At 35.1% G+C, this 16,713-nt stretch overlaps 1 protein-coding gene across 1 annotated transcript; it reads right to left on the reverse strand.

Annotated features, from left to right (window-relative positions):
• Positions 1 to 13,739: 13,739 nt before the first annotated feature.
• On the reverse strand, positions 13,740 to 15,380 carry LOC120776566 (20-hydroxyecdysone protein). Its single transcript, XM_040107328.1, has one exon. It carries the CDS (start codon positions 15,378 to 15,380, stop codon positions 13,740 to 13,742), a length of 1,641 nt encoding a protein of 546 aa, XP_039963262.1.
• Positions 15,381 to 16,713: the final 1,333 nt, after the last annotated feature.

A 16,713-nucleotide genomic window follows, 5' to 3' on the forward strand; every position in this document is an offset into this window, starting at 1 on the left:
TTTTGGGTACCAGATGGATTGTCTGTGAAAAATCATCTGCGATCCTTTTCTGAAACGAAATAAAATCGAACCATTTCTGAAGCGAATAGCAACAAGAGACGAAAAGTGGATCAAATACGACAACAATGTGCGAAAAAGATCATGGTCCAAGCGTGGTGAAGCTCAACAAATGGTCACAAAGCCAGGATTGAGGCCTCGAAAGGTTATGCTGAGTGTTTAGTGGGATTGGAAAGGAATCATCCACTATGAGCTGCTTCAGCCTGGTCGAACGATTGATTCAAACATTTTACTGTCAACAACTGATGAGATTGAAGCAAGCAATAGAAAAAAACGGCCAGAACTGATCAACAGAACGGGCTTCGTTTTCCATCAGGACAACGCTAGACCACACAAATCGGCAAAAACTGGGAGAGCTTGGCTGGGAAGTTTTAATGCATCCACCATATAGTCCTCAAGCACCATCGGACTACCATTTGTTTCAGTCAATGCGGAACTCCCTTAATGGAGTAAAGTTGGCTTCAAGAAAAGCCTGTGGAAATTACTTGTCGTAGTTCTTCACCAAGAAACCAAAAAAGTTTTACACTGATAGAATGATGTCTCTAGCGTAAAAAGTGGTCAACCAATGGTACATATTTGTTTCATTGAAGTTTATTATATAAATAAGTTGAAGTTTGATTAGAAATACGAAAAGACTTTTGCGACTACCCGATATATATGAATTCAATAATTATTGTGAGACGAAATTGCAAATCGACTGCAATCAACTATTAATATATTGGAAATATGAGAGTTACGGGGATTTCGGACCGTTTTTAAAAAATATTTGAAGCATAACTTCATTATGTCTAAAATATTCACTGATTATTTGACCTAAATTCAACCAGAATCGCGAAAATCATTATATTACATATACTACTATTGTGGGCAAAATAAAGTAAGACTTTTTAATTTAAATTTCGTCGGAATATTTTTTTCTAGGTTGATATGACTGTCATTGATATTTGTGCCAAATTTCACATGAAATTAATCATTAGTGGTCATCAGTATCAACTGATGATCAACACATTAATAAAATAAGGAAATTGGTGTTTAAGATTCGACGATTAACAGTCAGAGATCTTACGGGCATCGTTAGAATATCGAAAGAATAAGTGAACATCATTTTGAAGATCATTTAGGCTTAAGAAAAGTGAAAGCACGATTGGTTCCAAAATCACTAAATTTTTACGAAAAATAGCGTCGCGTTAAGGTGTGTGAAACTGAGCTTTCCGACTACTTACGACCCGGAAACAGACGATCAGTGGGCCGAATATTGTGGTAATGATGAGTCAGAGCCGGAACAAAACACTTCGAAACAGGTTAAAAATCAATCCTATGATGACAGTTTTCTCGATTATCGAGTTGTGGTGCTTTCCGTATTCCTTCCGACCGGCCAAACTGTCAATAAAGAATACTATTTGAGTGTCATTTGCGTCATTGCGCGGTGGTATTTGTAAAAAGAGGCTGGAATTATGGGCTGACAACTCTTGCTTTTTGCACTGCATTGATTCATCGTGAGTTTTTCGTAAAATTTTCAACCAATGTCATGCCGCAAGCACTGTATTCGCCAGATTTAGCTCCGTGTGACTTCTGGCTATGCAGCAAATGCCAACGACCGCTCTGGTCAAAATTGTTTTGTGCCAGTTGAAGATATTAAACATGAATCGCTACGCGTATTGAAGGCTATTCTGGAAATCGACTTTAACGACTGTTTCGAGAATTGGAAAAAACTGTGGCACATGTGTATTGCGGCCTAGGAGTATCACTTTGTGGGGTACGACATCGATTTCAAAGAATAAAGTAAGAATTTAAAATTATGAATAAAGTCCTACCATTTTTTGCTCATAGTACTACTGTTTTTTAAAAAAGAAAATAGTAATTTTCCTTACAAGGTGCATTCCAAGGAAAATAGGACTTAGAAAAAACAGAACAAATGGTTTTTTCGGCAAAATCAATTTATTTTATTCAAAATAGTTTCCTTCTGCTTCAATACATCTTTTTGCACGGTCCAAAAGCATGTCGAACGAGTGTTTTAGCTCTTCGGCCGGTATGGCCGCCAGTATGCCGGTGCAAGCCTTTTGGATGGCCTCTACGTCTGCATAACGCTTTCCTTTCATGGGCAAATGAATTTTTCCGAAAAGGAAGAAGTCGCAAGGTGCCATATTAGGTGAATACGGGGAGTAGTGGTTAATGGTTAAAATGTGATTTGTGGTCAAATAATCGGGCACAAAATGTCCTTCGAATGTTGGATTCTGAGCAATTTTTGGTCGTCAGTCAATTTGTGCGGAACAAACCGTGCACACACCTTTCGTAAGCCCAAATGTTCGGTCAAAATGTGATAAATCGACGTTTTGGAGATGTTCAATTCCATTTCCACGAATTTCAATGAAGATTTCGGCTAATTTTTAATGAATTCACGCACAATTTCGATCGAATTTCCGGTGATCACGGATTTTGATTGGCTCAAATGTTGATCGTTATTTATGTCCTCACGACCACTTGGAAAACGTTGAAACCACTCGTGCACTCTGCTACGGGGTAGGCAATCATCGCTATAAACTTCTTTCATCAATTTTAAAACAAAACTTAATGTTGGCTCTTTGTTCGAAGCTTACTTTCGCACCGACAACACAAACAAACTGACACTTAAAACACAATAACTTCACTTCCAATCCATGAAATGTCATGAAATTCTGACTGGACAATCGATAAAGATAGCAGATTCTAACGCACCAGTCGACATATACATGGCACTAGATTCAAAAAGTCCTGTTTACTTTGGAACGCACGTGGTATTTTGGTAGGCTTTACGCCGTATATGTATGTAGTTTAGTTTCACATTTTTCCGAATATACTGGAGTAATGACACAAGTCTGCGCAGTCAGTCCAGACCTGCTCCTAGCGCAAATATACCCGATTTAAGGACTTCCTACTTTCGAGCTGACTTTAAACTTTTCTGTTGGTCAATCTATATGACATTTAAATGTTTTCATAAACAAAATGTGATCTTTGAATATGAATGAAATCAGTCTATTTGTAGTTTTTCCATTTTATGGTTCCAATCGATATTTTCTTCTTTATGCCCATTGGAACGAGCCACAATTGCTTATTAAAAATGAAAATGTAACTTTAATCACTTCTCCTCCGAAAGAAAGAGTGATTCGATCTTACTTTAAAAATTGGTCTATAAAAATACGTGTGTGGAACCAGTTGCAATTAATTAATGGCAAATTGCACAATTGACGTGTTTTCTTTTTTAAAAAATTACTACAAATAATTTTCTTAAGAGCAGTTCAATTACTAAATTTATTACTTTTTTGTACGAACTGAAGCAAAAACTGAATTACTGTAATGAAACTGACCCTGTTGGCTTGCAAGCATTTGCGTGTCAAGACTTACCATTTTATGCTATATTTATCGCTATGATTTATAAAATCAGGAAGATATAAACAATTTCATATCCGCAGTACACACATATACATAAATTGTGAAAATGGCGTAAAGCAATATCAAACTAAAAAAAAGCAAAAGCAAAAACCACAAACATATACAATCACAATCACACATATTCATGGTAGAAGTGTAAGTATAGGTTTGTATTGAATATAAACTCGCAACAGAGTCCGTATTTGTACTAGTAATAGTATTTGGTATTAATGGAATTTGCATTTACATACATACATACATTTTGGTGTGCGAAGAATAAATTAGAAATTACGAAATCGTGAAAAAATAACTGTGAAGTGCTTTAGGCTAAAGAACTAAGCAAACAAACGAAATGCGAGTATTGTACGTTTTCATTTTCATTTTCATAATAACGTACATAAGTATCTGTGTGTATGTTAAACTGTGTGTGGAAATCTATTGATGTAATACTCGTTTTGAAAACAAAAATGTATTAATTGAAATGCAAGTAGCTACCTAAACCAAAAAATGCTCAATTAGTGAACTCCTCCAACTTAGTTAGTAGACTATAACTGTAAACACACACACAAAATCTAGCTATGTATGTGTGTACGTTCATGCACTTGTATACAAGTATCGGTAAAGGCTTTTCAGATGTACCTATGAAGTAAGCAGTAATTAGTTTACAACTACAACACATATGTAACAGCAACGCATATAACATAACATAAAATCCAAATAAGAAAAAAACTTAGAAAAAACGCTAACCTTTAAAGCAAATAGCTTGCATTGCTCGAAATGTGCGTATTGAATCCTTCCTATTGTATACCTTGACTTAGTAGTTATAAACGTTTTTCTTATATACGTATACACACACACACACACAGCCACACACGCATACACATACCAAAGTAAATACTTAGCTGACATATGCCAAAGCCTGCAACTAAAAAGAAAATTGTTGTCGCATTTGCTCAAGAGAATAATATAATATTGTACGTGCATACATATTTACTTGCAATCGCCTCCTATATGCATATTTAGTATACTACATAAATATATATGTAAATGGTATAAATTAATATAACTGCATAAATATAGCAAGCGATATTTAATTGTAAAATGAAATTGGTGTTCAAATGAAGTAAGGCAATTAATTGATACCTCTCCCAATGTTTGTCCTTCAATTTGTTTCAGCACCTATTTGGTTTTCAACAGATATTTACATAAATAAATTTATATACATACATACGTTTAAACTTATACTCACATATACACTTGCAACTATTCTTACATACATATGTATGTACATCGGATTCGTGGAATTCACCTGGCATCATATGTAAAGCAACACAAACAAATCATGTAACGGCTTCATTACTAAGAGTACTGGCATTAATGCACACATACTTACATACATATGAGAACTCATCTACACGCATATACATTTATTCAGATTAAACTACATATACCCTAAACGAGTCTAGCAAACGATTTTTAGAAGAAAAATTAGTTTTTCATGAAAAAAATATGCGACAATTTTCTATATTTTCCGATTTTTATAAAAAAATTTAGTTCTGCATTAAAAAAAAAAATTGAGATAATTTTGTATTTTGCTCCCAAAATCGCATTTTTAGCTGTTACTATAAAAATAAACAAATATTTTGTGGCGAAGTGTCGAGTATAGCGCCAAGCTGGGTACAAATTTTCCGTGTTGGTATTGCATACTTTCAGGCGCAGGCGCTACAGAATTAGTACAGTGTGTTATTTTGCATATTTACAGATAAATTGTGAGTGTATACGAAAAAATATAACTGAAGACGATCGTTAAAATGAAAAAATTTCGAAAATCAATTTTATTAAAAATTGGAAAGTGATCGGAATATTTTTTTATTAAATAAAAAAAAAAAATTTATTTAAAAAAAAAAATTTTAATATAAAAAAAATTTAATTTTTTTTATTTTTTATTTTCAAATTTTTATGTTAAACGTGCAAACTTAAAGAGTTTAAAATTTCGTCAGTCGCAACATTGTCATAGGTAGATAGTATATTTATAATTATTTATTTTCTATTTTTATAGAAATTCGAACAAATTAATGCGCACAGTAATTTAAAAAAATATTATTAGTTAATTTTTACGGCCGCATGTTTCTCAAGATCACATTTTAGTGTACGTCCCAAATTGAATTAAAAACAAGAAAAATCGTTAACTTCGGTTGCACACTTCACAAGTAAAAAATGTTCCAAACAAATTCAGTTTATGTGGCAGCTATAAGATGTAGAGGTTCAATCTAGAAAATTTCTCCTGATTTTGTAGTGTTGTATTGAAGAATAATGGGAAGAAAAGTCGTGAGCATAAAACTCAGATCAATAACTGAAAAAGTGAGGTACTAGTTCGTTTATGTACAGACAAACACGGCTAAATCTGATAGTAAAAGGTAATCTATTTTGAAGTTCCTTACTTTAAAAAAATGTTTAATATCATTCGAAAGAAGATTCTTTGGCATTTATTTTTTGAAGATTATCTCTTTCAAATGCTGGCCGCGGCTATTTCTCAGATGGTCCATCCGTTGATTACAATTTTCGATGGCTGTTTCGACCATTTCGACTGGCGACTGGCAACTGGCAATTGACTCGGGTGATGCTCTAAAGCCTGAATCGACGCGGGATTGTCCGCAAAGACTTTAGACTTTACATAAATTTACAGTAATTTTGTGAAGAACATTAAATAACTTTGCATACTATTAGGCTGTTTTTTGTAAGTATTTGGTAATTAACTGAAAGTACCGCTCATTTCCGTTTACTTCGAATTTGATTGAAAACTGTACTAGTTGGAAGTTTCGTCAAATTTGTTTACAATACATTTTTTTTGGTAAAAAAATCGCTAAATTCTTCTATAAAATAATTAATGTTTATTATACTCATTCAACATTTATAAATATTCGACATCCGACATAAAAGTACATATAAATTAGACGTATCTATCGCTATGGTCAATGGCTTCCTTTTGAAATCTACTAAATCTACTTATATTTCACACATTTATCAAATATCTTAAAAAGCATTATATACAATTAAAGCAAATTATTTAGCATAAATCTGCAACTATTTGCTAAGCATTTTTTTTATATTTTGCTAGCAACAAAGTCCAATTCTGTTGATATACGCGTCATCTTCTATATACAAAGCCATGACTTGCATAGCAACATATATATTTACATTATCCATTATCTACATATACATATATATGAATATATACAAACATACATATAAAAGTCCATACAGTCATACACATACCTACTATATATATTAAACTGTACTATTGTAAAATATACTTAGACAAATATTTTAGATTTTACGATTTATGAGTTGGCATTTTTCAAATGTAACTGATTTCATTTTGTTTTGTATGTTTATATTGCAAATCTGAACTCTACCTGCTCTAAACCACCTTAACATATAAGTGATTGAATAAAAGTAAAATATATATGAGAATAATTACAACAATTTAATAAAGTATAAAAAATGTATACAAAAATTCCGACTTTTTCTTTAATATTATATTAAGGGTGTGTTCTTAAGTGTGAGATGAATGCGTAGCCCAACTAATATATTTTTGATAATTTTTTCTTTTCATAACAAAAATAAATATTTTCGAATTCAGTTCGTCTCGTTAGCCTGATGATTTATGAGTCATACTAATGTTTACTGTTGCCTACTTAATTTAAAAACTATCGTGAGACTTCAAATGACGACAAACAAGCCAGGTCGTACAGAAGGAAGTAATCCTGCTAAATTGGTAAAAAAAGTCCATGAAATTGTTAATAGCGTTGCTAATTTTACTACAAGAATGTTGGTTGAGGAATTATTATTATTATTGTAATCCAACAATTACCCTCCTTCCGCTCAATCAGCCGAGTCATGAAAGACAAGAGAGTTTTTAAGCGTCGAGATGCAAAACTGCTCATCAACAGATACACAAATTTTAACTACATTATAACCAATTGTTACCTTGTTGTTTAAGAGAAAGAAATATAGTATAGTCCTTTTAATTTTGAAAAGTTATTCAGATAAATCAAATGTGCAGGAATGAGAATGACATACGCGACGGCATGCTTAGTTACGTTCAAAATTTGACTTACAAGACTTTAATAGTAAATGTCTAAATTGCCTCGAATTAAATTAAATTTAACTTCGGACAGGAGAAAAGAACTGCTAACTGTTCCATTCAGGATTTCTACTAAGAATATAATGCCAAACATTTATCTACGACTAGTACGTTAATAAGTTTAAGTAGATTCATAAATTTTAAACGATTAGTGTATGGAGGTAGACTTAATCTAAAATCCCATCGAAAACTACCTAAGGCGAACAGTAAAAATTGTTTTTTAAACGACTCTAACTTCGCAGTATGTATTTGGTAACTAGGGTTCCATAGAACAGAGCCATATTCCAATGTACTATACATAGGTCTAACCAAAGTTGCCAAAAGTGTTCTAATAACATACGGATCTCTAAATTCTTTAGAAAAACGTTTAACAAAAATGAGAATATCTTTTGCTTTCAAGACTATGGTATCAATATGAAGACTAAAATTAAACTTAGGATCTAAAGTAACTGCCAAATTAACGTAGTTAAAAACTTGCTCTAGTAAATAGTATTTTATCACATTAGGAGAGGTGAACCCAGATCTACGAGAAAAGCACATTGTCTTACATTTTTTGAGGTTCAATACCAAATCATTTCTATCACACCAAGCAACCAAATTGTTCAAGTCTTTTTGACTTAACACCTTTAATCAATTCAAGTATACAAGTATATATGATTTAAAAAGCTTTATGCCGTCGACATATAATATAATAAAACATTTGAGAATTTTATGACAGAAGAGTAATCGTTAATAAGTAACAAGAACAGAATGGGGCCTTACGGAACAAGTGAAGAGACATTAATTGAATCTAAAAGAATATCCTCAAATATCACTCGTTGTGTTCACTAAAATCCAATTATACATGGTGTACAAATTCAAGTAAATATGTTCGAGTATATTTTCCTTTACGAAATCCATGCTGATAAGAAGAAATTAATAGAGAAAAAGTTATATGGTCTGCAGTAGTATAGTTTTGCAACACCTCAAAAGTTGATGAAAAGCTGATGAAGACCGTGTTGGGAGACCTGCGACTTCGACAAACACCGAGAATGTGAGTCGTGTGCGCAAAGTTTTGAACTCATACCGTCGACTAAGTATTCGTTTAATTGCCCAAATGTTAAATTTATCAAGAGCTGTGCTTGATGACATTTTGACGGAGCACTAGCACATGAGCAAGGTGTGCGCGAAGATGGTCCCAAAAGTGCTCACAGACGACCAGAAATTGCGGCGAGGGGAAGTGTGCCAAGAAAATTTGAACATGTGTGAAAGTGACCCCCAATTTTTGAATAACATAATCACAGGAGACGTGTTATGGATCTTTGAGTATGATCTCGAGACAAAGAGACAATCTTCCGAGTGGCTCATGCCATTTTGGTTGGTTGTTCTAAACGTTGTATTGAGTCAAATTTAACATATTTTGAATAAGTAATTTTTTCAAAGATAATTTAATGGGCATTTTATACTATAGCCAAAAACGCCGTTTATTTTTAGAACACACCTTGTATGTTCAGCTCGTCTTTTGATATTTTGAGTATTTAACTCGTTCCAATTCTTTTTATGATTTTCCAAAATAATATTGTGGATCGTTTTAGTCCTCGTGTCTCTTTTTACACGTGTCTCACTGCGAAGTCTGAAGCTTGAAGTTAAAAATTCTGACACATCAAAATACCGACAAAATTTAAATATGAAGCTAAATCAAAATAGATATACTTATACCCGGTACAAACTTTTCACTTACTAAATGTTGATGTAGCAGTGCTCCTCTTTGCTATGTAATTAGTTTCCCAGTTACCAATACTTAGGTTGCCTTTTATATTTTGGAATTTAACAACGCTAGGGTTGGAATCTGGAAACTCAAAATTTTATCGTAAAGTTTAACATTTTTGTTGGTTTACATACTCAGAACGCTTTGAAATACGAGAGCTATTTACGTTCCTTACAGTAACTTCAAATATTCTTCTCGACCAAAAAATGGAAATAAGTAGCGAATATTTTTTCGTGATTATTTTTTACAACTTTCGGTGGGGATTAACTCATCAAGAGTGGATAGACGAACTTAATTTAATTGTTGACGATGAAGCTCAATCGAGGACCAGTGTTTATCGATGGTATAGTGAATTCAATCGATGTCGTAGATCTCTACAAGACGAATTTCGTTAAGGTTGTATAAACCAGTGTTGTTTCGGATGGCAAGATCGTCATGTGGCCTATCATGTAATTGAGACAACTATGGCTATTAGTGGAACAGCAAACATTCAATATTGTATGAATATTTGACTGTAAAGAAATTGTTTAAGTTGGATCCCACACAATTTTTCAATTGCTCATAAAAAAGACTACGGTTGATTGATCGAGAGAAGTGTAAAAAAAATATGATAGCGGAGCTTCGAAACACGTCTATGTCATCTTGACAGGTGATGAATCATGGATTTTTACGTATGCGTCCGAAAGTAAACAAGAGTCAACTGTATGGATCTGAACGGAGAATATTTTGAAAAATAATAAAGCGATTTTCGATGATTAAAAATGGTTTTTGTTCTCTAATACCGAAATATAAAAGGCAACTTACGTATTTGGGCTAGGAGAAAGTAGGGACTGTATGTACTCGTAGAACGCCCAAACCCCACCAGGGAAAGACGTTATTCATTTATTCCTTCAGAAGGTTCTAACGGAGGCTTTTTTTGCGTAATCAACGTAGATGTTACAATTCAGTTCGATGAAATACAAACAGGTACATATGTAAATGATGTAATATCCGTACACTTATGCCAACGATTTTTCCAGTCCTCGAAATACTTTTTATAAGCTCTTTTTGGGATGGTCTTCAGCTTCTCAGTCAATTTTGTTTAATTTCTCCGATCGACAAAAAACGGGTTCCATTCCCCTGAATGTTAATTTGTTTGCATGTCATACTCATAAATTCATGTCTCATCGACAGTTTTAATGTTATTCATGAATTTGAGATCTGAATTCGCATGATCAATAGTGTCCAAAGAGACCTGTTTAAATTATTCTTAAAAAAAAAATCGACTAGAACGCGTTCAATACCCAAAAATCTACCAAAAAAAATTGGCCCAGATTTTCCCTAATTCTCATATATATAATTTAAAAATTTGAATAGTTTCTGAATGGCAGCGTTCTAAACAGCGACCGCTCAGAGGTGCAAACATATATGTACATATATTACATACGTATAAGTGAAAATTTAAACGCGTTTTTCTCGAAACGACTTCTAATTAAAACTGGGTATAGTTGAACACATTTGTAATACAATGGTCTACGATCTTTTTGATTGGTTGAAAATTGTCAATTCGGCATTAAGGGGGTATTCTACTCTAGAAGCATGAATTTTAGGTAATCTTTTAAATGTCGTAAAAAAAAGGCAATTAATATTTTTACCATCCATTTTTATACCCTGAACAGGGTGTATTAAGTTTGTCACGAAGTTTGTAACACCCAGAAGGAATCGTCGGAGACCCTATAAAGTATATATATAAATGATCAGTATGCCGAGCTGAGTCGATTTAGCCATGTCCGTCTGTCTGTCCGTCTGTCTGTATATATACGAACTAGTCTCTCAGTTTTTAAGATATCGTTTTGAAATTTTGCAAACGTCATTTTCTCTTCAAGAAGCTGCTCATTTGTCGGAACGGCCGATATCGGGCCACTATAACATATAGCTGCCATACAAACTGAACGATCGGAATCAAGTTCTTGTAGGGAAAACTTTCACATTTGTCAAGATATATTCACGAAATTTGGTACAGATTATTTTCTAAGGCAAAAATGTAATTTCCGAAGAAATAGATTAGATCGGTTAACTATAGCGTATAGCTACCATACAAACTGAACGATCGGAATCAAGTTCTTGTATGGAAAACTTTCACATTTGACAAGATATATTCACGAAACTTGATATATGCTATTTTCTAAGGCAACAATGTAATCTCCGAAGAAATTGTTCAGATCGGTTAATTATAGCATATAGCTGCCATACAAACTGAACGATCGGAAACAAGTTCTTGTATGGAAAACTTTCACATTTGACAAGATATATTCACGAAACTTGATGTATGTTATTTTCTAAGACAAAAATGTAATCTCCGAGGAAATTGTTCAGATCGGATTACTATAGCATATAGCTTCCATACAAACTGAACACATAGTTACTAACAGAAATGCACCTGTGAAGGGCATTTAGCTTCGGTGCAACCGAAGTTAACGTTTTTTCTTGTTTTATGGTGTTTTTATTGATATCTTAAGAATACAGGAAAAAAATTTTTCAAAAAAATATTAAAAATTAAAATAATTTGAGGGGGGAGAGACAGGTGTAAACAAAATGGCGCATCCTGGTGACATTGATCCTGACTCTCCTGGTGGTCTGAAAAAAAAATCAAAATAAATTCTTAATCAGTAAGGATGCTGTTATAGTCCCTATTTCAGGGAACACGAAAAAAAAATTTGTTGAAAAATGGCGACTGCCTGAAAATAAAAATCATTTTTTACTTTTTTTTTGAAATTCCCAAATTTTTTTAATGTATTAAAAACAAAAATTTTGACACGATGCTGGTAGGAACAATAAAGGATTATGTAAAGAAGGTTCACCCAAAACTACAAGTAAATCGGTTGTATAGAACTTGAGATATTGCCGGTACCGTGTGGAAAAAAGTAGTTTCGAGAAAAACGCGTTAAAAAAATTCGATACGGCCGAACCGGGCTAGGTACTGCGTCACTAAAGTAACTGTAGCTCTTAAAATAATTTTAATTTTTAAAAATTCTTTGGAGGATATGTTCTTAAGGGTCTAAACTTTAAATATATGAAAAAAATCGAATTTTTCAAAAATCAAGAGTAGAATACCACTTTAAAAAAACGACCTTTTTTAGAAAAATAAAGGATTTTTTTTTTTCAAAATCACACCATTTTCTTAATTTTTGATATTTTACAAATATTGTAGTTCATTGTATAGAAAATATATAAGTTTAATAAACATTTTGAATTTTTTGGTTTCAGCTACTCATTCGACAGGAATCATGTCGGCAGTTGAGGCACTTTTTTTCGGCACTTCCGCAGACAGCACATAACTCCGTTATTTTTCAATATTCTTGTAAAAACAAAAATTTTAATATAGCTACAAATATACTTTATTACGTCCATAGAACGTCGAAACATTCAATTTAGTACTTTCTTTTAAAAAAATTCACGAAAATCGCCTAATTTTTCATGCTTCAGCCCCTTAAGGTTAACGTATAATAAATTGTAAATATTGTGTCGAATATTTCTGAAAATCTTTCCACGGATTAACGCACACCACAGCTTCTAAATATATACGTTGTTTTGTACCTGTATGTTACATAATTTTTTTTGTCATTATAGCATAGTCATGGTTTTTGACTACTCACTTCACTTAAAACCGTTCGTTTTGGTCAAAATGTATGATATTTTAGTGAAGCTTACCTAAGTTATTGCTTAACCATTATTGCGATGTACATGAATGAAAGTGGTCTAGCCCTCGGTCTAATTTCATATCCCTATTGCCATTATGTTTTCCGAATCTCTATTTGTGTATAAAATGTTCGGTCGCAACCGAAACTAGCAATTCCTTACTTTTGTATGTAGATTTTTGGTTAATCCTCATACGCGAAATTGACAAATATATTTTTGGCATCAGAAAAAAGGAAATTTTCTCCTGCGTTGCTCTTGCCGACTTTAGGTAGTTTTTCCTTCTTGTTCGCTCAATTTTCTACCTTCAAGTAATAAGTTAAATGAGAAAGCTTGACCCATCTACGGACCACATTTACGAGCAAGCATAAGTAAAACTTTTCGAACTTTTCCTTTTAGGTCTTTTCAGTAAATAACAAGTTGATATAATTATTTAATTTGTTTTATTTTTTTTTATTAAAATTACAATCATGAATGAAATAAATAGAATTTAATGAGCTTACAATGATATTGCGCATAAAACTAAGTTTATAAATAAAATAAAGATTTTATGGAAAAATGCTTTGAAAATGATTTTGTCGAATGAAGCTTTATAAGTGACTCAATAATCACTGTTGCACTAGGAATTATGGAATGGCAATGCGGAAACTGTTGACTTTGAGGGCTTATACACGTAGTACTTAATAATAAACGCATTTCTTCGATCTATGCTGCTTTCTCGATCTTTTCAACACTCTTGCGTCCCTGCTGACTTGCGTCGTCTTCGACAACAATCAACTGATCCGCATTGTTATCCTCCAGAGAGTCAAGACCAACTTCGGCGCTGTTTCGCACTTCATTGTCGGATTGATCAACCTCGCCACCTTCCTCTCCTGGCAACTGTTCTGGCTCTGCCACTGCATTTGTCAAGTCATCGGTTTTCACCTCGTCAACTTTGTTGTCCACCTGTACCGGGTCTGCAGGTATAATAGAGCCAGCTGGAGCGGGTGCAACAGCCACTACGGTGCCACTTGTAGCAGCAGCTTGTGGTCGATTGCCGCCCTGTAAAAAGCTGATAATACCTTGGAAAGGTCCTTGTTGAGCGGGACTGGTAGTGGCACCGGCGGCTGCAGCTGCACCAGCTGGTTGGTTGCCACCGACGAAATTGCTAATCAGCGACTGTATGGGACCAGGAGGACGTTGTGTGGTTGCATCGGCAGTGCTTAGCTGTACTTGTTGCTGTTGGCCACTCAAACTCGATAGTGTGTTTTGAAATTGTGTACCCAAATTATTGGCGAACTGTTGAACGCCCTGGAAAGCTTGTGCGGTGGCATTTGCAACGCTCTGTGCGGCATTTTGGACTTGAGTTATAGCGTTTTGAGGATTCAGAAAACCGGGTAGTGTTGGTGCAGGTGTGGCAGGCTGATCAGCAGCCACTTGTATGCCCGGCGTAGCCAACTGCTGTTGTTGTTGTTGGCCGGATAGTTGTCCGAAAAATTGACCAAGCGGCGAATTTTGTATTAATTGTTGGACAAAGTTCGGTTGGGTAGTGGTTTGGGTGGGCGTAGCCTGTGTGGCGCCGGCAACAGCTGCTACTTGACGCAGTTGGTCGACAGAGGCAGACGCAGGCTCATCAGCAACGACAGCAGCAACCACAATGGGTTCATTGGAAACAAGCTGTTCCACAGCAACTGCATTCTGCGACTCAGCAGGTGCACTGTCGATGACCAATGATTCGGACTTCAACTGATCGTTGCTGTTTACTTCATCGGCGGTATTCAGCTCCGTGGCAGGAGACTCAGGTGCATTGAAATAAGCGGCAGCGGCTTCGTAGGCTTCAGCCGGTACACCGTCCTTCAGTTCGGTGTTAATTTCCTGCGCTTGATCTAGTAACTGCTGCGGATCCTTGGCCTCCTCTATTGGCGCTTTATTCTCAGCATTGGATACAGCCTGCAACAGCTCACGATTCTCATCCAATATCGCCTGTTTGATTTCCTGTTCAATGATTTGCTCGTCCTGTTGTTGTTCGCTTTTAAGCAAAGCATTAGCGGTTTGCACATTAGCTGCGCTTTCAATGGGCTCTGCGATTTTCTCAGCGATGATTTCGGATATGAGAGCTGCGTTATTTTCTACGCTGGTTTTCGAATGTGCACTTTCGCTAGTCTGTATTGGTTCTGGTTGAGTCTTAATCTGCGTGGTTTCCAGCTGCTGCCCATCTTGTATAATCTGCACCGGTATCAGATTTTCCTCAGCAGGAGCTGCAATTAAATTTGCATTGCGATTTTGCCTATGCACCAGCCCAGCTTGCACGTTGGCAACGAGGAACAGCAAGACAATGGGCGTCAAGCCGAGCTTTGTTAAACGCATTTTCACTTGTCGCAATTTATCACTTGTTAAAAGGTGTTAATCAGTTGGTATTTGGTCGCAACAGTCACCTTGAATGCAAACCCAGTATTTGCGGTTAAGTGTATGCTTTAATTAGCAAGTTCAAGTTTCAACACATAAATACAGCTAGGCAAACAATTTCACTCTTAACCAAATCGCGCCTACACCCAAAATAGCCAAATGGAGCGAACGAAGGCGAGGTCCAAATAAATTTAAATAAGATCGTAACGTCAAATGTTGCTTCACTTTCAGCGCACGGCCGAAACTGTCTGATTTTCTGCTTCCGCGGCGCTTTTATACTCGACGCACCGCTTGCACGACGGCATGGCACGCAGACGCAGTTCCCGCGACGCAACGTCAATGACAACATCAACGCCCCGATGCGGCTCTGGCGCTCTCACATGCTGATGCCGTAGCCAAGCCATATGGCGAGAGCCAATGCAGCGCCAAAGCTGTAGCCCAAACATCTTGGCTGACAACTGATTACTTAGCCACTTATGTATGTGGTCGGCTTATGACGATCGTTAGTTACCTGTATTGCTAGTATTTTTGTGCATTCGCTGACATTGCAGTCTTTGCCATCCAAGGAAGTTGCATCGCGTGAGAGGAAGCACTTAGGTATTGTGCGGTAAACACAGGCACAGCATTGATCGTTACATCTCCGTTGAGGGCATAAAGCAATGATACTTTAATTTTGATTGTTTGCAAATAATTTCGAATTTGCAGAGAACTTCACTTTAAGAATAGCATGGCAAAACTTTGAGCGCTAAGTATGTAAGTATATACTAACGGGCTCATTTATACTCAGTTTAAATTCTTTGTATTTAAGAAGAGAAAATTATGCCTTTGTACTAAATTCCATACAATTTTACGATTATTTTTATTAAAATGTCAATTGATGAAAGTTTGGTGGTATCAATAATGGTTATAAAGAAATTTATATTCTTTCGTAATCAGTACCAAAACTGAGGCCGATGTTAACAGAAATTCGCTGATTTCGCAGAAATGTTCTGTTTTACATCAACCTTGGTGTAAAATGTCGGTTAGTAAATAAGTATTAGATCAATCCATCAAATAATTGTTTCCTTGGACCTCATATTCCTTCGTGTACGGTAATTTGTCTGTTTTGAATCCTCCCATATTTTCATTTTCTTTAAAATATTCAGTAAGATTAAAAAAGCCGTTCGACACCAAACAAGGTTTCAGGCAAGGCGACTATCTATCGTGGGACTTCTTTAATCTACTGCTGGAGAAAATAATTCGAGTTACAGTGCTAAATCGAGAAGGTACAATCTTCTATAAGAGTGTTCAGCTG

This window comes from Bactrocera tryoni, chromosome 5 (genome assembly GCF_016617805.1).
Source record: "Bactrocera tryoni isolate S06 chromosome 5, CSIRO_BtryS06_freeze2, whole genome shotgun sequence".
In the NCBI taxonomy this organism is placed as follows: domain Eukaryota; kingdom Metazoa; phylum Arthropoda; class Insecta; order Diptera; family Tephritidae; genus Bactrocera; species Bactrocera tryoni.

What these genes read in the sequence shown, in the direction of transcription:
- LOC120776566 (XM_040107328.1), bottom strand. Translation starts at nt 15,380, where the DNA reads ATGCGTTTAACAAAGCTCGGCTTGACGCCCATTGTCTTGCTGTTCCTC.